Raw genomic sequence first — 21,479 nt, 5'->3', positions numbered from 1 at the left:
GGGCCTTGCCGTGCTCCTACCTACCCTTCCGGGTTGCCTACTCAATACCAGGACGCCTATGGTACCCGCTCCTCAGGGGCCTTGTTCATCTGGGACCTCCGCTCCTCGGGGGTTCCTTTCTACTACAACTACCAGCATCAGAGTGAGTACTGCCGCTTCTGTTCTGTCTCTGCATTGTCTCATCTCTCTCTCCATAGTTCCTCGGCCTACCCCGCACCACGGACCACTACCAGATCTATTGGCTTCTTCATCTAAGCTTGGGTTCTCGGCCTACCCCGCTTCACGGACCACTACCGGACCCATCTCCCTCTTGGGACCTGGTGAGACTGTGGAACTACCGTTTCCACCCTGTAACCTACTGACAGAACATTACCATCTGGTTCCCCCTCTCCTGGCTGGAGTCATCACACGTTCCTCGGGTAACCATCTACGTTGCAGTACAATAAAGCTAATTCTCTGTGTCCATCTCTGCCTTGAGTTAGCCTATCGCTGCAAGTCAGAGGTGCCATCTCTTTCAGTGACCAAGGGCCCACACTTCAATGTCCAAAACACAACAGCTTCTCCGGCTGTCCGAGAATGAGATGCATGGTTTATCGGCGGATATCACTATATCGGAGTTGGAAAGGACTATTAAGGCCCTTAAAAGGGGGCAAGAGTCCCGACCCAGATGGCTATCCAGCCAAATTTTACAAGGATTTTTTGCCTGAGATAACGCCCCTGTTGAGGGACTTATTTAATTACTTGTGCACCCCAGGAGCCAGCGTGGGGTATTTGTCAGAAGCATTGTTAGTGTTAATATAAAAGGCCTCTAAAGACCCTTTAGACTGCACCTCCTACCAGCCTGTTTCACTTATCAACACCAATGTTAAGCTTTTAGCAATAGTTCTGCAGTTTTGGGTGGAAGATCTAATGGTAGGGTTGGTACACCCGGACCAAACTGGGTTTATCAAAGGGCACTTGTCAATTAATAACACTCAGTGTTTATTTAATATCCTTCACCATACGTCCTCAAAAAAAGTGGCCAAGGCTATTATTTCTATGGATGCTGATAAGGCCTTTGATCGAGTGGCTTGGCCCTATTTGTTCATGATACTGAGACATTTCGGTCTTCCAGACATCTTTACAGCTTGGATTAAAGCACTTTATACCAACCCCACTGCCAGGATTGTCTCTAACGGGGTCTTATCTGCCCCTATTTCGATACAGAGAGGAACAAGGCAGAGGTATCCTATGCCCCCTTTATTGTTCAATTTCGCTATTGAACCCCTGGCTCAGGCCATTAGAAAATCTACTGACATTACAGGGTTTACTTTTTATAATGTTAGTCATAAAATTTCTCTATATGCAGATGATGCTTTCTTATTTCTTACAGATCTATCTAAATCCCTACCGGCACTGATAGACCTCTTAGATTACTTCCTTCAGGTGGCAGGTTATATGATAAATTACTCTAAATCTGAATACCTTTTTGTTGGCCCGAATAGATGGCGCCAGAAGGTCTTGGCAGGTTTTCGGGAAGCTCAGGAAGGGTTCAAATATTTAGGCTTATGGATTCCGAAGGTTTATGTGCAGCTGTATAAAACTAACTATAGTGCTTTTTTTCAGAATATTAAGTCAGATTTGAGAAGGTGGGTCTCTCTGCCAATTTCTCTTTTTGGGCGTGTTAATTTAGCTAAGATGGTAATTTTGCTGTGGCTGCTGTATCCCTTTATGCATTTGCTGTGTGATGTGCCCTCACGAGCTCTGCAGGATCTTTGGAGTGAGAGTTCTTTTTTTCTATGGAAAGGCAAACCCCCTCGACTTAAATATGATGCTATGGTTCCCTTGCAAGAGAGGGGGTCCTTAAATTGCCCAATTTTTTATGGTACTACTGGTCTTGTCACCTAGTTTGCCTGCAGGTTTGATTGGGAGTAGACTCTCCAGAGGCTTGGCTCTCTATGGAACTGGGTGGGGCAAAAGGTTGCAGAAGGTCTTTTCAATTGTGTCGTGAATCTGAATCAGTATTTGAATGTCATCTGCATATAAATAGTGATTAAGGCCTAATCTGGCTAGAAGATGGCATAGTGGCAACATGTATATGTTAAATAGTGTAGCCTACAACGCTGATCCTTGCGATACTCCAGTACTGAGGCCTATCTTATCTGATGTGGTGTTATTTATAAGCCATACAATACAGTTTTTGTTATTGTGTTAGTGCTTCATCCCTTGGAAAAAAATCGAAAAAGTCAAGAGTATAATCTTTGGGGCACTCAGCTACCCCAAAAACCTTATGTGAACATTGCCACCACATATAAGATCAGAACTTTTCCAACAACTATCTCAGATCATTTATATATAAGACACTTAGGGGATCATTTTCAAAAGGATTTACATGCCTAAAACTGGGTTTTACATGTGTAAATGCACTTTACCAGTGTAAGTGGGCTTTTGAAAATTGCTACAATATATGCCATTGAAGTTGTAATAGGTTTTATACAGGTAAATGCACTTTAAGCTTGTAAATGGGCTTTTGAAAATTGCTCTGATATGTTACATTTACAATCTTAACTCCTTTGAAAATTACCTCTTTGGCATTTAGACATGGTATCTGTCTGTTAGCAACTGGTGAGCTGTGCATGTGTGCACCAGCAGTCACCTAGGAGCATACATATGGACCCTCTGATGTGAGACTCCAGTGGACATGGGGGCTGTTGGTAGGACTGCAGGGAAACCAACCCGAGGAAGCCATAGTGATGGGTGTCCTGGAAAAGAGGATCATGGGACTGGAGGAAAGAAGACAGATGAAGGAAGAAGGGTAGGAAGGGAGATAAAGCAAAAGTGCTCAAGTTAAGCAAGTACTGGGTGTGCTGGATTTGGACTGAAGGCAGGTGGCAAATATCTAGGACAGAGGAAAAGGGAGGGTGTAGAGTGCACTAGGGAAGAAGAGAAAAAGTGTTGGGGTCTAGCTGGAAAGGGGGTTTGAAGTGTGCTGGAATTGAACTGTGGGGGAGGAGGGAAGAGGAGAAGTCTGGGGTTGAGCTGGGAATGGAGGGTTTGGTATGCACTGGAGCTGAGCTGGGGTTGGAGGAGAAGGGAGACGAGAGTGTGGGGTCCAAATGGAGAAGGGTGAAGAGTGCTGGGGTCTTCCTGGGAAGAGAGAGTGCACAGCACCTTCAATCTGACATATCCTCTGTTGAATTTTCAATGGATATCAACAAGTATTAGACGATTTTTTGCAGGTGTGAATTACATCCTAAATACCATTTTATACAGGTTACCTAAATATATGATTCATATGGCAGCTTGAGGATATTTTCCCACGTCTGTAGCCAGTGTATATTTATGAAAGTAGAACTTAGTGATGTGCTATAAATTTCTGTTGTGGGCGTGAACCTTTGGGCCAAGCTGAATTTGGCACAACCTGAAAGGAGGAGCCCTGCAGGTCCCCACCATCAACTGGCAGAGCTGGCTGTGGCAGAGTCTCAACTGGAGCTTCACCTATATCAGCCCTTGTTCCCCTTAGGTTCAGTTCTCAGGTGCCGGGGCCAGCAAGTCTTAGGCAGGGACCTCTGCAGACGAGCTGGATGTCTGTGGAGACAGTTGAGTCACAGACCAGGGTCCGGGGCAGGCTGTGTTAAGACGTGATAAAGAGACAGGCAGTGGTCAGTGGCAAGCAGAGTTGTATGGACATTGGCCAGGTGGGTGGTCAGAGGCAGGCAGAGTTAGGTGTAGTCGAGTGTCAAGCCAAAGTCAAAACCAGAGATTAGTTCGAGGGAAGGCAGGATGGATAGGGAGGCAAGGGACAGCACAGATGGGCAAGCGATGATACAGAAGACACTGAAGAACTGAAGACTAACCACAAGACGAAGACCAAACAAAGAACTGAATGCTGACCACAGATGAAGACCAAATGAAGAACTAAAGGCTGTCCACAGACGAAGACCAGGAATGCTGTGGCAACTTGTTCTACTTTCCAGTAGTCTACCTATTGCTGAGGTGAGGATAGCCAGGCAGAAGGGCCTTTTAAAGGCCAAAGCTTGTGACCTCATCAGGAGAAGCCTTGGAGCTTTTCCCATCACTGTCCCTTTAATTTCAAAAAGGAGGCTTGCACGTCACACCAGGAACTGTCAGCGGCATCCTTGTCATGAATACTGGCGGCATGCTGCTGCGAGCACCGGATAGCAGCACTGGGCCGGGGTAAAGGTGAGAGTGGCAGTCCGTGGGGTTAGTCTATGGACTGCCGAGCGTTAACAATTTTATATCAAGCACTTGCCAGCTCTGTTTCACTTGGTAACACACTTTCAGGCCGATGTAGTATGGTGTGCTGGCCACAGCGCACAGCTCAATGCGTGGTTGGACGCGCATTTTGGACATGTGGCCATAACCTCCAATGCAAAACGGAGGCTAGCGCGTCCAAAACGTGCACCCAACCGCTCACATAGATAATAGTGCTCATCACATATAAATTCATGTTGATCAGCACTATTATGTATTCCTCTCAATGCAGAAAAAAAAATGTGTGCGTAATCTGCACATTTGTATGCTTAGAAATTAACGCCAGCACACTTTAATATTGATTTATTCACTTCTTTTTGCCGATTGGTCCCTTCTCTGTCACATGTCAATGAAAGGACCAATCACCTGTCACTGAGAAAGGACCAAATGGAGGCCAGACCTTGGGGGGGAGGGAGCTTAGGGTAGGTTAGTCATGGGCTCCCAGCCATGTCTCCTAGGTACCCAAGGCACTAGGGAAATGCACATTTTTCCCTAGCACGTCCTTTTTAGAACAGCAGGTCATTTGAATATAACATCAGGTCATCAGGAGAAGTGGTTGGGCACGTGTTAAGAAAGCGGGCGCTCAGCGTTGAGCCCCCGCTTTCTGTGTGCCAATACTGCATCAGCCTGTTTATTTAAAAAAAATAATTTAAACAAAGAGCTTTCAAGAGCTTCCTCCTGCACATTACTGCTAAAACTAGACTCTCTCTCCCACTTAGCTCTCTATAGTATTAGAATATAAGTGCTCTAGGTGAGCATCGTTGCACATCTAAGCATGTGCAGCATAGCAATGCTCGCCAGAGCTGGGGGAGGGGGCAACCACTGCCACAGGAGCCATCAGACAGCAGGGCCAGCAGAGGCAGTGGTGCCAATGCTGGCAGCGGAAAGGCTAGTGGGATTTTCCCAAATCCCACCAAAAGAAATCAGGTGTGGTAGAATCAGCACTAAGAAGGGTGATGGTATTTCCTAGGCAACAGGAAGCAGCCTGAGGTAGAAGGGGTCAGTGAAAAGAGGGGGAGAGAGTGAGAGACGAGGAGAAAGAGTTGGGAGGGAGGGATGAGTAAGAGGAGTGTAAAAGTGAGAAGGGCAGGGAAGGGAGAAGGTGAGTGAGGAGAGTAGGAATGCACAGTGGGGTACAGGATAGGAGTAGGGGTGCAAAGTAGGGGAGATTATGCACACACCCATGCCCCAGTTGTCCCACACACCCACACACACATGGGTAAATGGGGACAAAGTGAAGAGTGCGAGGGCAGGGAACAAAGTACATATAGCTCTTCTGACACCCATATTCCTTCTCTCTCTATGCACAATTGGGGTGGAAGAGAAGAGGGGGTTACACAGAATCCCACTCACCCCACCCACTCCAATACCTCTCTCCCAACACACACGAGTAAGGAGAGGGAAAGAGTGCCCACACACATATACATCCTACCAACATCACTTACACTCCCTCTGCATACACACACACACACACGGGGGAGAGGAAAGGGCTACAAAGTGGAGAGTGCAAAGAATGGAGGGGAGGGCTGAATGTGGAGCTGAATGGGGGGAGGGAAGACGAGTGGGGGAGAGAGGAGTAAAAGGGGGGGAAGGGGGACAAGTTGGGGAGTATGGGAGATTGCAAAAGCGTGCACATCCCCCAACCACACACACACACGGGGTGGAGAAGAGGGCTACAAAGTGGAGAGTGGGAGGGGGAAGAAGTGGAGCATGCAAGAAGGGAAAGAGTCCACACATGTATACCCTACCTACACTACTACCCTCCCTCTCCCAACACACAGAAATGAGGAGAGGGAGACAAAGTGGAGAATACAAGAGGGAAAGAGTGTGCCCAGCATTACAGATCCCCACCGATGAGCTTGGCAATTGAAGTGAGCAGGGGTGCAACCTCTAATCTTGATATAAAGCCTTTTTGCTTATACCTTCTATCTTCTAAAGCAGTAACTTATACAGAGAGAGAAGGACCCTGTATGTGGGGATGTGTGTGTGCAAGAGAGAGGGACCCTGTATGAGGGGAATGTGTGTGGGAGAAAGAGTGAGGGAGCCTGTATGAGGCTGTGTGTGTGTGTGAGGGTGTGTATGTGCACTAGAGAGAGGGAGCCTGTGTGTGTGTGAGAGAGAGAGAGAGGGACAGAGGGAGCCTGTGTGAGAGGCAGTACTGAGAGCAGGGTCAAACTGGGAGTGGCGATAGAGTGGAGAGGAGAGATAATGGCAGGTGGTGGCGTTGGGGCCTGAGAGGGCAAAGTGGCCAGAGGAGTAGGCAGAGAGCATGGAAGGGACACGTAAAGTGAATTTCTAGGGAAATTCTGCTCAAAATATTTGAAATTCTGCATCTTTAAGTAATAACTTTTTTCTGTATTAATTAAAAATGTAATTATTTTAAGATTCTCAATAACCAAAACAAGAGAGGGAAAAGGATCAACTGTCCAATTCACAACTTTAACTGAATCATAGGCAAATGACAATATCATAAAAATCTTTGCTTTGAAGTTTCAATCCGCGGCCTCTCGCCTCACAATGGGCCGCAAGCCTTAATCAGCTTACAAAGCAGCATATAATATTTAATCACTTATCGTCATTTGCTCATATCAGTACTCAACCTAATTAGAATTTCTTGATTTTTCACCACAATTTTATTTCCAAACTTCCCTAAAAAAGGTTATAAATGTGAAACAAAAGCTATGCTTCCCACCAACACTAAAATTGAAAGTTTTCCAAATACAAAACTTTTTAGAGAAAGGAATACTTAGCCGATGCCTCGTAGGATATCACATTAAATCATTCCCGACATGAATCATGTTTCGATTGCCGAGAGCAACCTTCTTCAGGGGATATCACTCAATAATGTTTTATATGAAGCGGCCAACATTCTTCGATCTCTTCTAAAAACAAACACAACAAATTAGAAGTTAAAAAGTGCACCTATATTCAGTTGTTCAGTTATTCAAAAAGACCCACAGACATCTGATTTTACCTAAACCGAGAATAGTCCACCCTAACTTATATCGCAAAAGAAAAACTTACCCGGACAAACTATGTCTCAGCTGATATTTTCAAAAATGGCGCCACGGCGTCTCTAACTAGCTCTTCGTGTCACATCCTTTTAAATCTTACAAGCGTCTTGTACGTCACTGGAAACCGAGCCGGCAAGACAATGAAAGAACTACAAATCCCACGTCCCATAATCAAAGGAGAATCACCACTTCCTAGGAGCGTCTCTTCCGTTCCCCATTCACATCAAAACAGATCATATCAATGCCTTTAATGTCAAATTAAAGATTAAAACACAAACCAATCAATTTCTCTGTTCAATCCCTTGGGGGCCACAGTGTCAAAGTAATAAATCCATTTCTGCTCCCTTCGTAGAAGGTAATTGTCAAAATCGCCCCCTCTGCTGCTAGGTGTCAGCTGTTCAATAACTGCAAATCGTAATGTGTCAAACAAGTGTCCATGCTGTAAACAGTGTTAACTTTTTCAAAACCTTTCATGATTTTGTAGACCCTTATCATATTCCCCCTCAGTCGTCTCTTCTGCAAACTGAACAGCCCTAATTTCCTTAGCCTTACCTCATAAGGCAGCCATTCCATGCCACTTATCATTTTAGTCACCCTCTGGCAACAAATTCCACGGTTTGATCGTGCATTGAGTGAAAAAATACTTTTTCCAATTTGTTTTAAATCTGTTACCTGTTAATTTAAGGAATGTTCTTAATTTAAGGAATGTTAATTTAAGTCCTAGTCCTATTTGAAAGAGTAAGTAACCATAGATCTATCCAGAGGCATTATGATGCGCTCCATTTTATTCTCCATTTCTTTATGCTAGTATTCTGTTTGCTGTTTTGACTGCTGCTATACATTGAGCTGAGGATTTCAATGTACTATCAACAGTGACTACAAGATCCTTTTCCTAGATGGTTACTTCTAATGTGGAATCCTGCGATATGGACCTGAAGTTGGTATTATTTTTCCTTGTGTGCATCACTTTGCACTTGTCCACATTAAATTTCGTCTGCTTTCTTACAGGACAACAAACTTATATTGGCAACATCCTGTCTTGGCTGAGAGGGGTTTTTTGGCACAGAGCATGAAAACAGCTGATTATCTTAACCTTACTAGGCCTAGCTGTGCTTTTCTAATGCTAAGCTTTAATGTTCACCAAGAGCATAATATTAACACTGGAATGGTAGCTTTCAAACAGCATGCTGGCAGACATTGGTGTACATAGGTCAGCGCCAATTTTGAAGTGGGCACGTGCATGGGCGTGCAGATCATTCTTCTACGATGTAATTCAAGGGATTTTAAAAGGAGTGTGCACCCATGCCATTTCCAGTTTACCAGTTCATCCAACAGTTCACCCAGTTAACAGGTCCTTCAATCCTCCCTGGTTTGATAGCCTGCACTTCTCCCAGTTACCCTAGACCCTTTAAACCCCTCAGAAATGGCTCAATCCTTTGATTTTACGACTTACACGTTATCCACAGCAGAAGTAAAGTTACGCGGCAGGGAACCTTGGTGCACACCAAGTACATAAGTATTTATGGTGTATCTCTTGGCCAGGCCCCAAAATGCCCACGCCCCACCCCTTATGGGGAATTTTTGAGATGTGCGTGCCGTGGCATTTACATGCATATCTGGGTGCTTTTTAAAATACAATCAGTGCGTGTAAGCCTGACTTCTTTGTGCATTCCCTAATGCACGCGCCGAGCTTTTGAAATTCACCTTTAACTGTTTTAACTACAGATGTGTCAAATGTAAACGTAAGAAAGGGATTTGAATCCATGTTATCTTTCATCTATGTGGAGAAAACACAAAAGTTCCCCCCAAATGTGTTTCCAAACTGCAAGTATTCAGTTTTATTTTTGTTGGTTAGAAGCAAGTTACCAAGGAACTTTAATTGACTACTATGTAATAATTTTTTATATGGGAGTGTGAAAGGCCCCATATTTCCTTTGGTGTGCACAAAAGATTTGACTCTTGCATATTTATCACGTCATAGCAGTTATAATTACTGTTCTCTTTAAATCCACATGGCAGCATAAGAAATTAATAAAGATTCCTAGCTGGTATTTTAATGTGTGCTTTTTGAAATCTAAAATGTTGCTTTTGTGCATTCTTAAAGTGAAAACCTTAGCGGTTTGTGGGGATTTTACCCTGGTTTTCTTTAACAGTGGGCAGCCTAATCTGAAACATTGGCTGCTCTTGTATAGGGACAGGATCCTGAATGTTGCAATGGACCATCGCCTAAAATCTGGAGTTAGAGAAAGGAGGAATTAGCTGCAGTACATTAGTTACTGTTTAAAACAAAATCTGTTTCCTGTATTTTCCTAACACTCGTTCGGTAATTCAGTGTTTATGATACTAGGGGCAAAGAACTGTAGCAGGGTTTTTGGATGGAAGAATATTTCTGGTGCAATAGTTGAACTTAGTTACAGAAAATTCAAGGGCCTCTTCAGAGCTTAATTTTTAATTCTTGCTGTTTATTGGCTCAGCTGTTCATCAGCCTATGGCCCAAATTATCCTAAGAAAGTCAGAGGTTATCATTCTCTTTGCTATTATACAGAATTTCAACAGCTTGCATCCCAGACTATTGGGCTACGAAGCACACTGTCTTCTGAAATGCAGCCAGTGATCGAGGTACTGGTTCAAACATGAAGCCACAGAAGCTTATGTTCTGAGAAGTAGTCAGATTGTACAAATTATTAACTTGGTTGTTGTCCCGGTTAGGAAGAGCCTCTATGATCAAATGTATACATACTCCTCTGAATGTTATTTCTGTTTGAAATGTTGCCACTAAAAATTCCTGTAACCTTTTTTTATAGAACTATACAAATCTCTTTCTAAATGCCTATGGAGAGAGAAGAACGTGAAAGATAGGCATAATGTTCTGGTAGCCTTAAACTGCAAAGGGGGATTGGCCATCTTGGATTTTGAGAGTTATCAAAGAGCTATTCATCACCGGAAGAAAAGCACTGGGTGGCTTTAGAAATGGATTATTTCCCATCAAATGACCATTTTCAGTCCTTTTAAGCATGCCTTACAAATTACTAAAACATATAATTGATGAGCAACCTTTCATCCTGGGCAGGGGTGGGCAAACCTTTGTTAACTGGAGCCACATTACTACCTCTCATCTGTACCTCAGGGCCAGGAGGAGAGGGGGGTCCCCCTTGGACTTTGTAAAGCAGGAAGGGGATGCTTTACTGGAAAATAGGATAAAGCAGAAACAGAGTGATTTTATTAAGTGTTTAATCATAATCAATAATATAATGAGAAAGCAGAGCCAAGTGGCACAGTAAGGAGGCAAAGCAGCACCAGTATATGCCAGGTTATATCACAAAGATTCAGCTCTATAAAGAATACCTCAAGGCACCATGAGAGCAAAGCAGCAGCAAAAGTGTAGTATTATGAGAAAGCAGAAAAGCAGTACCAATAGCAGCAGATTATATCACACAGGTTCAGATTTATTAAGAGTTTTAGCCATAACCAGTTACTCACCATTGAGTCAGTGTAACTTAGGGGAGTGATCCAGCAGTGTGAACTTCTGCATAAGAATGCCTGTTGAGCGTCTTCTGCACACAAGAAATCTCATTTTTCTTTTTACTTTTTTGGATTTTTGGGTGCTGCTGGATGATGTCACCCCACATGTAATGGCTAATTCATCCTGCTATCTACGTAAAACACTTGTTTATGGTAAGCAAGCTTGCTTTACCTTGATCCATAAAGCACTTAACAATGAAGCACTATCATGCATTAGTAAGCTGTTAAAAATCTACAGGCCTCATCTCCTCTGGTCTGCTGGGCAATGTTTTTCAGTTGTCCCTGGTATAAATACTATGAAGTTGGCTGAATCAAGGGAGAGACTGTTTGCAGTAGCTGGTCCCATTCTTTGGAACCAGCTGCCAGACACATTGGGCAAGATTTTAAAAGGGTTATGCCCTATTTTAAAAAGGCCCGGTGTCGCGCGCAAGTCCTGAAGCTTTACTAAAGGGGCGGAGCAGTTGGTCGGCGCGCACAACTTAAAGGTAAAATAAAAGTCGGGGGGGGGGGGGGGGAAGGTTAGGGGAAGGACCCACAAAGCAGGACGGTAAACGGTCAAGAAAAGCTACGGATGTGAGAAAACCAAAACCGGAGCCTTGGAAAGAAGAAGATTTATTAATTGATTATATATGGCCCGACTCTGGCCAAAGTTTCGCCTTTTAAGGCTGCATCAGGGGCTCTTAATTCAGGCTAGATAAAAAATACATCTCCGGGCACCATATAAATATGGGATGTATACTTGTTTGATCATTTGTTATGTAGGTTAGTGGCTAGTCCTTCAAATTACATCTGAAAGACCCACAGCAGTATTTACCAATCAGTAGTAGCAAGCATAGGGGGAAGGCAGCGTGGCTTGGCACTCGCAAGGTGCACAATTGTGCACCCCCTTGCGCGCACCAACCCCTGATTTTATAACTTGTATGCGCAAGTTATAAAATCGGGCGTACATGTGTGCTCGCCGGGTAGCGCGTGCACATGTACGCCCATGTGTTCCTTTTTAAAATCTACCCCATTATGTCTAGAGCAGAGTTTTTTTAAAACTTTTAAGAAAAATCTCAAAACTTTTTTCTTTGGGAACACATTTCACCTGCTTGATTAACTTGGAATTTAGTTTCAATTGTAACATTGGCTTTTAATGTGTGATATGAACTGGCATCATGGTCTGTTAAGTATGTATATAATATTGCTCTATGATGATGAATATTTCTATTATGAACCGTTTTGAACAATGGGATGTAGCAGCATATAAGCGTGATAAATAAATAATAAATTATGATTTATTAAACTTCATCCTGCAGGCACTATCTGGATTGTGTGTGGAGTTTTGGTTTGTGATCCAAGACCTTGGATAGAAGGAGCCAATAGTTGAAGTCAGTGCTGACGCTGCCCGCACCAACATCCTCAAGCAGTCTGCCTGATGCAGTCTTCAGTGCCCTTGGCCCACCAATGCTCAGATCTGACGTCATTGACAAAGGCTCAAAATGACACACTCCGTCAATGCTGGGCCATCACTAATGACATCGGTCCAGAGCTTTGGTGGGCCTCAGACCATGAAGACTGTGTTTAAGGTAGATGGGCCAGTTCTGGCCCATGGGCTATAGTTTTCTCATCCCTGCTGTTGGAAATCCTACACACTTGGCATGCTTTACTCTTAAAAGGAGAGTCTTGTTTCATGTTTTTCCCTTTTGGGGACCCAGAATTTCCTTGCTACTTCAACAAGAGAAACTTTAAATGGTTATGACCATAACATTCTTTATGCAGGCCAGTTGCTCAGGGGAGGTAAATTTCTCTGTTTAAAGCAAATTAAATTACAAGATCATAATATATCTGTTGCAGGTGTGGATGCTTAGGCTGAACTGGAGTTAGTGCAACCTGCAGGGAGGAGCCCTGTAGGTCCCCATCGTCAGCAGATGGAGCTGGCTGAAGCAGAGACCCAACTGGAACTTCACCAATACCAGCTCTCATTCTCCTTAGGTTGAGCCCTTGGGTACCGGGTGTGGGCCTTTGCGGAGATGAAGATCCATTGAGTTGAAGATGTTGCAGGCCAGCATTAAGCGAAGACTGAGTCTAGCAGCAATCAGCGCAGGCAGCAGGCAAGCAAGGTCGGGTTCAGGCTGTGATAAGAGGCAAGCAGAGTATACTCTGTGTTGAGATACAGGCAGTGGTCAGTGGTAGGTGGAGGTCGAGCAGCATCAATGTACAAACCAAAGTCAAAGCCAGAAGTCCATCCAAAGAGATGAGGAACAATGAGGAGGTTGGAAGATGAGGAATCACACAAATGGGGAAAGACGCTGAAGACAGATGAGGAGGAAGACTGACTACGAAGAAGACAAGAACTCAACACAGACGAGACTGCCACAGGAAACCAGGAACAGGATCCAGGAACTTGAAAACAGGAATCAGGAATGGAGCACAGCAGGAAACAGGAACCAGGATCAGGAACAATGCAGTGGCAAATCAGTACTCCAAGGAGTCGACTTATTGCTGAGGCACTAGAGGGGTATCTGCTTCAGCCCTTTAATGGCTTGAGATGATGATGTCATCAGGAGGTGCTTCTGAGGGCTTCCCGTCACTGGCCCTTTAAAGCTGGTGCAGCCGGGGCGAGCACACCATAAGGGAGGTAGGGCCCTGCTATCTCTGAGACATCCTGCTGCACAGGAAGAGAGTGGCCACCAAGAGCATCTTGGAGAGACGACCCGATGTTAGGGAAACCCAGTGGGAGTCCGGGGGCTGGCACGGCAGATGGCCACATCTCTCCGGCAAGGCTGGCTGCAGCATCGCATGGCAGCATGGACGAGCCTGGCTGGAGGTAAGAGCGGCAGTCCACGGACCTATCCTGCAGTCCGCTGAGCACACAATATCTGTATTGATGAAAGTTATGGAAAAATCTTTATCACATTAGTTGTCTTTTCCTTTATCATTGCTTAGAAAAATACAATTGTTTGAAATGATATTGCTTAAATTGCTTTATGTTTTTAATATACTCCCCATTTATCTTTCAAGAACAGATCTGATCAAAATAGGAAATAAAATGAAGGCTTGTATTGCTTTGGAGTAACTGAAGATACCTTGGACCAACTGAGGCTTAGGTTTACCCAATTTAAAACTGTGTAATCTATTGGCTAATTTACATCATCTAGGCAATCGGCTATTATACACCAATAGAAGTAGAATCATCTTTATTGAAGCCAGTGACCTTGAGATACTATTACTGGTACAGCCCTTGCTGAAAACGTGGAAGTGGTTGTGCAAATGTATTCAACTGAATTACATAATTTCTTCCTTTTTACCTCTAAAAGCAAAATAGACTTTGTGCCTAATTTCATGAAGGACTTTTTGATAAATGGTGTAAAAAAGGCCCGTTTATAGTTCATCAGTTTTTGGATGCAGGGGGAGGTATGTCCCCTTTTGCAGATATTCAACACTGTTATGCTACAGACTCAATATTTTTTTGGTTATCTTCAAATTAGAAACTAGGACAGCAACTTTTAAACAATTGCGCAGGCGTACATGTATGCGCGTATGTCGACTTGCGCTAATGGACGTGGCCATTTTATACCGTACGCGCATATTTTATAAAATCTGCAGTACATGCATACATGTGCGCACAATTTTATATGGACGTGCGCATGTGCTTGAAATTACTGCCTCTACAGTGTAAGTGGAGGGATTTTGCTAGGCATGCACACCGACGCAAATACCCGTGTCCCCAGTTTGTTCCCAGTTTGCCCCAGTAAAGGATAGGACTTCCTAATCTCCCTAGCTAGATAGCCTCCCTATTAGCCCTGACCCTTCAAACCCTGCTAACTAGCCCTGAGTTTTTCATTTTAAAACTTACTATCCATATGTTAGTAGGGTAAGCCCTTTCAGACAACAGGCAGTGATGTGGACCCCTGTATGGTGAGGCAGCAAGAAGCACCACTGATGAGACTTGACCACAGTTGGAAGTGCCAATGAGGCACCTGGAGAGGCTTCACCATCGTTCCCTCAGGTTGAGCCCTCGATGCGGATGGCTAGCAGGACTTAAGTGGATCCCAAGGCACAATTAGACAGAGGCAGAAGCCAGGAGGCAGGCTGGAGTCAAGGCAGGCAGTGGGCAAGCAGAATCCAGTAACTGGTCCGGGGTCGAGGCAGGCAGCAGGCAAAGAGAATCCAGTAACCAGTCCAGGGTTGAGGCAAGCAGAGGGAAAGCAGAATCCAGTAACTGGTCCGGGGTTGAGGCAGGCAGCAGGCAAAGAGAATCCAGAATGGTCCAAGGTCAAGACGAGCGGTAAGCAGGCACAATCCAGAACAGTCCACGGTTGAGAATGGCAGCAAGCAGGCAGGAGCAGCATCCAGAACCAGGCACACAGCAAGTGAGGCAGGAAACAGGAAGAGGCCAGGGAACCTGTTGCCAAGGCAAGGAGTTCAGGTCCAGGCAGGCTAAGTAGTCTTGAGCGTGCGACATCATCAGGGTGACTACCCGACTGTCTTGCCAGAGTGTGCAGTATCATAGGCACAGTTGCATATGCATGCCCTATGCATCTCTTCGCCGGGTGCTAGTAATACTTGCATCAGAGCTTGCAATGGTGGCTCCCTGCCGTGCAGTGAGTGTCCAAAGCTGAGGAGTCTGGGAAGGCGGCTGAATTCTAACTCATAGCAGAAGTAAATTTATGCGGTAGGGGACCCCGACACACGCTTGTGCAAGTAAATACTTATGCGCAGACTTCATGTTTCAGACTTGGACTGCTCATGTCCTGCCCAGACCCCACCCACGCTTCACCCCTTTTTTGCCTTTTTGTTTTGTGCGCGTACTGGGAGAAATGCGCATACTCGGGCACTTTTTAAAATCCGCATGACACGCGCCGGCCCAAGACATAGGCCTTTTAAGGTCGATCTTTAGGTGTTTCTTCCTTTGCATCCCAGAAATGGGAAGTATTAACAGAACTATTTCATTTAGTAGACACTCTGTATTCTTCAAAAAAAACCAAAACAATTTAACAATTAGAAATACAATTTGATTTTGACTCTTTATTATGGAAATGGAAACAAGATTTAAATATTCTTTTGACAAAAGAAACATTTTTCTGTTACAGTATCCCTTTTATTTGTGAGGTATACATGTAAAGGGAAGATATAGGTAAATTTTAAAAGAATTACATGAATATATGGGCCAAGTTTGCACAGCTCTTATTTTAAAACCAGCAATTTACGCAGGTATATGCGTGTGTGCGAACAACAGAACGTACAAATAAAAGGGGTGAATTTGGGCCTGGTCAGCGGCATTCCATGGTGGGATCTACATTTACATACATAAATCCCAATTTTAAATCCAGGGCACGCAGCACACATAGGGCTGTTACCTGCGTATATATACATCTGCTTTTTATTGGATGAAAGTCTGAAAAAAACTTGATATAACCAAAAGTTAAATGGGTGAGAAGTCTGGGTAAACTGGGAGAGTGCAGGCTGAAGAACCAGAAGAGTCTTGTTAACCTAGAGATAGAATGGGCAAACTGGTGGTCTGCTTGGTCAAACTGGTAATTTCCTTCATGCGTATATGTTTTAAAATGTGCTTACTTGCGCATGTAAAAGCCGACATGTGCTAAGGAAAAATATGTGAATAATGTTTCCTCACGTAACCGCTTAAAATTAGGAGCACACATACATGCGCTAGGCCTATTTTACATAATACGCATGCACTTGCTGGGACGATTTAAATTCCAGCGCATACGTGCTCGCACCCAGATATGGATATATGTGGGCATGTGCGTTCTTGTTTTAATGTTACCTTCATTATTTACTATGTCTTGTATTTGTTTCTGTTTTCTTAATAAAAAGCATTTGACTAAAGCAAATTCAAGAAAAATTAGAAAAGATATCTTCAGTTAAATTAAAAGGGCTTCTAAGAGGAACATATAAACTTAATTATAGGAGGCAGGTTCCATTATTTCTGAAAGTGACATTAGCTTTTAAAATTGTTTATAATTAAAAATAAAAAAAATGCCCCATTGGTTGGGCATCAGAATCATAGAATCATTATGTTGTATAAAGTGCCACTCATTCACCCTTGAGGTTTTGGATGTTGCAGCTAGTGGAGCTATCTAATTGTCTGAAGGTTCAAATTACGTTCTTATGCTGAACAACCTGCACACACTATAAATTTTCTTCTCCCTTTCGTTTTATCCAGTGGATCCCCAGACAGCCAGAACATGGAGAAGCCTGAGCATATCGACTGCTGCTCATCAAGAAATGAAGTCTCCTTTTACAGTTCAGGGAACAAAGGTTGAGGTTCAACAGAAGTCAAAATCCAATAAACAGACTCAGGCCTACGTTACTAAGATCACAAACTCCCAACAGATGCCAAAGATTCGAAACTACAATCTTAAGGATTGATGTCCTTTCAATACAGAATGTATGACAAGAAACTATATGCTTTCTTCTCCTCTAAAGTGAACCTGAGATGTAGTTGTCCCCTGCGGTGAACCTGGTATCCAGCTCTCCTCCCTCTCCCTGGAAAGGGCTGAACCTGAGTATATCTCTACTTCCTCTCCCTTTCACTGAACCTGAGATGCTCTCCCATCCTTCTTCTTCTTCAGCGTGCCTGAGATTTAGCAGTCCCATACGGTGAGGTTGGGATGTCTCCCTCACCTCTCCACCACAAGTACAAGTTAATTTCTCCTGCTGACATTCTTTGTGACTTTGGGCAAGTCATTTTATTCCCTATTACCTCAAGTACCCATGTCGATTGTAAATTCTTTTAGGCAGAGCCTTATAGCTGAATACTTATCACTATTGTACAGTGCTGCATATAGCCAGTAATGCTATGAAAATGACAAGTAGTAGAAAATTATTTTATTAACTCACCATCTGTATCCCAGAGAGAGATGTGAGACTAAGAGCCAGGTCATTGAGATGCAGTCAGGCAAAGTTTGAACTCCTTTATCTGTCAAACATCAGCAAGAAAGGAGTTAATAAAAGCCGGTGTTACAAAGAAAAAATTACCAAAGGAGCTATCTGAAAATATCAGCAGTAGTAAGAGACCCAGACTGGAGTAGAACATCTGGTTGGGGAAGGAACATTCCCCAACATTGGATAGCAAGACTTTGTAACTTGATATCTTGTATCTTAAAATGTGTACTGTGTTTGGATTTTATGCTAGTTTTTGTCTGTGTGTAATTCTATCTATATATGTGTACATCACCACTGGTCTTAAATCATGTTAAAGGCACATATTTGACTTCCCAAGTTCACGTGAACAGGTTTGAACTATAATAACCCTTCCCTGAGCTCATTTTGTTGAAGCGAATGACCTGAAATAAGCCTCAGTTCACAAGAGCTGTATATTACGTCACCACCCGCTTCATTTCCTCAAGAGCCGTCCCCTTACATAAAGTCATCCCATCACCATATCTCCTAGCAATACCCCCACACTCCTGCCAGTTAGTCACGGCACACCCACTCTCAGGAACCCTTGGGCTGGGATTGGATAACTGTATCATTAATACAATGTCTGTCTTCCTTGTAACACACAGGCAAAACCTTAGCTGCAGGATTTTAGTTAATAGATTGATTCAGGGAGGAATGGCCTAGTGGTGAGCACATTGGGCTGTGATCTAAGGAAACCAAGAGTCAAACCCTGCTTCTCTCACAACCTTCTTTTTGTGACAAGTTGTTTTATCTCCCATTGCATCAGATAAAACCACCTTTAGCTAAAGGTGGTATAGAAATAAACAAAAAAAAACCCCTCTTCTTTTTCTTTCCAAAAGCACTGCAAAAAAACAATTCACAAATGTTCTATTATTTACAAATATTTCTCTCTTCACAACCAGAAGGAGTCAATTCCAAGATTCCAGCATGGCTGTTTTTTATTGTACAGAGAAACTTTGAATCTGCACAAGTCTTTGCTGGGGCTGCCTTGATCTGGATGCCTGTTTTCTCTGTAAATGTGTAGGAGCAGGGCAAAGGCTCCCCCAGCCACAGAACAAGGATTTTTGGGTTCTTGAAGTTTTAGACCTTTAAGTGCTATACAGTGCTAGTGAGAGGGTTCTTGAATAAAAGTGTGTTTTAATACTGTGCTTCTTAAACTGTTTCAAATCACAACTCTCAAAACCTTTGACAAATAAAATCACACCACATCTGAATTTTAAGCCTTTGTTTCGGAGATGTAATACTCTACCTAAAAACTCTAAAGCCTCAGACTTTCTGATATGCCCTTTGCTTAATTTGTTCTCTCGTGTTTTTTGATGGTGTTATATTTTGTGACTGACATGTAAATCTTCTGTAGGCCCTGCAGAAGAAATTCTTTATAGTGCATTTATCTCTTTAATTTTGACATTCATGATTTTCTGAATGCAATCAAAATTGGTATGTATATGCTGTGCACATTTACAGCTGTGTGCAACAAGTACATGTATAGGATCTGTGGCTGAGAGGCGCCCAAGGCAGTGAGTCTATATGCATATATGCCTTTTTTGCATGTCAGTTTTGATGAGCTTTTCTATTCGTTCATTTATATTTAGATAAAGTGAAAGCCCTAAAGTTGTTATACAAGTCCAGAGATGGGTTTGAACTTGTACCACAGATGCTTTCCTGATTTATTTTTCTGTGCCACTAGACTTCCACCTTTCTCCAACATACTAGCATCTCTATAGAACACTTTTCTTCTTTACAAGGATAAAGTATTCGGAACCAGATCACTCATCAATGAGCTTATGATAGGATAATGAAAACAAAATTAAAACAATCCAGGAAAGCGAAACATTTGAAGTAGAAATGATCAGACACTTTGGAACTGTCAAGAAAAGACTCAGCAGAGATCTAGATTTCCTATCGCATGAGCCATAAACTTATATAGTCTTTCACTTTCTGATCACCCATCAAACACCCGCTCAGCTCTTCTCCCTCATCCCTTCACCATATCATTAGCTTGACTTTTATGATTCACTTTCCTGGTAATGTCATCTTTTGCTTATTTGAATTCTGACCCCCAGGAAGAGAGTATTAGTTCTTGAAAGCTATTCAAGAAATGCATTAAGTTGGTCCAATAAAAATATATCACTTTATGTATTCTTTTTTTATTTTTTAACCTTTATTTCTCTACAAAGAATCAGCAGTGATGACTGGATATTTGCTGAATATATTAAAGGTGATGGCATCAGCCTTTCTAGGGCTGTTGGGAGTGTACACAGAGGATCAAAGAGGACCCCCAAGACTGGGCCAAGTGGACCGAGAGGATAGTAGTATTCTCTACAGTAATCAAAAGGGGGAGGGGGGTTAGAATGAGAAGTTCTGTTTTGGCAGTGTGGTAGATCCAGGCAGCAATGTTGGACAAGCAGACTGTGATTTGGGACTGAATTCTTGGTGGACGTTCTGATAACAGTGATCTGAAAGTAAGCAGCATAAAGATGGTACTGAAAGCTATGGTAGGAGATTAGATCACCAAGAAAAAGGGAATAGGGAGAGAAGAGAAGAGAGTCTTGAAAAGAGCTCTAGCGTCCTGTGGCACACCGATCAATAATGGGATGGTAGTGAAAGAGGATCCACAAGAGGACAGTGAAATTGTGCTGGGAAAAGCAGGAAAAAACCCCCAAGATAGCACTGAATTTAAATGTGTATATGAGAATAAGGCATTAAGGAGCAGATAATGGTTAATGATATCAAAAGCAGTAGAAAGATCAAGAAGGATAAGGACTGAGTCAAGACCCTTGGCATTGGCCTTCAGGAGACTACTGGAGAACTTAGTTAGTGCTGTCTGTGTATGATATAGGCTTTTTTTTTTTTTCTTAATGCGAGGAAATTCTGCATGGTATATATTTTGCTTTGCTCTGTCTTTCTCTCTCTTCATCTCTACCAGTCCTGCTCCCTTCCTATTCTTCCAGAAATTAATGCTCTACACTTGTAAATATTCCCTGTGAAAACATGTAATTTTGGATATGTCAGCATTTTTTTCATTAAAGTGTTTTATATTTTGGGGGAACGATTTTCAAAGGGATCTAGCTAGCTTACTTCAGAGGTAGCTGACGAGACCCACTGTTTGAAATCTGCAGCCCTCCCTCTCCTACATAACAATGCTTTCACTATGCTCCTTTTGCCACCTCTGCAGCAGTCAATAGTGGCCCAAGCTTTCCTGATGCTGACCTTTCCAGACCAATATTGGGACACTAAGGATTACTTCTTGTTAGGATCCTCCTGCTGTAAACCTTTTTTCTACACTTCATTGTTTTCATGAGCTTGAGACTTATCACACTGATGGATCCAATCTGTACTGCAGGGTGAGAGAGAGCAATAACTAAAAATGTGTACTTTGTTGTATTCTTGTATATGCTGTGAATTAAAAGGTGTTTTCTATTGTGTGTTTTGCATTTTGCAGTCTTACTTTGGCCCCATCAACAATTGCTGTTGATCTAAGGCAGGGAACCCTACATCCTAGATGCTAGGAAGCGCCAGGTGCTGGGGTTGCAGGTTAATGAATGTGCTACAGGGGTACAAGAGTCCAGGAGACAACCAATGGTTAGTGGATGACAGCCATCTTATGAGTATTATACTTAACATATCCTTTGTACAGCATGAATGCTGGTGTGTGGCTGCATGTGTTTTTTCATGTGGTGACTGTATCTGGCACACTGGTGTATCCAATTTATTTATTTGTCGAGTTTTATATACCGTCATTCGGTAAAGCCATCATAACGGTTTACAAAGCTCAAATTA

At 43.1% G+C, this 21,479-nt stretch overlaps 1 protein-coding gene across 1 annotated transcript in view; it reads left to right on the top strand.

Moving 5' to 3' along the window:
• Positions 1–21,124, top strand: part of LOC115090217 (coiled-coil domain-containing protein 57-like) — a 166,928-nt gene extending 145,804 nt beyond the window's left edge. Inside the window, exon 8 of the mRNA XM_029599029.1 lies at positions 16,960–21,124. Coding sequence (XP_029454889.1) covers positions 16,960–17,165 — 206 coding nt within the window. The 3' untranslated portion in view covers positions 17,166–21,124. The remainder of the gene's footprint in view (positions 1–16,959) is intronic.
• The last annotated feature ends 355 nt before the right edge of the window (positions 21,125–21,479 follow it).

The sequence above is a fragment of the Rhinatrema bivittatum genome, chromosome 4 (assembly GCF_901001135.1).
Source record: "Rhinatrema bivittatum chromosome 4, aRhiBiv1.1, whole genome shotgun sequence".
Taxonomy (NCBI): Eukaryota; Metazoa; Chordata; class Amphibia; order Gymnophiona; family Rhinatrematidae; genus Rhinatrema; species Rhinatrema bivittatum.
This window is presented reverse-complemented; position numbering and strand designations above follow the sequence as displayed.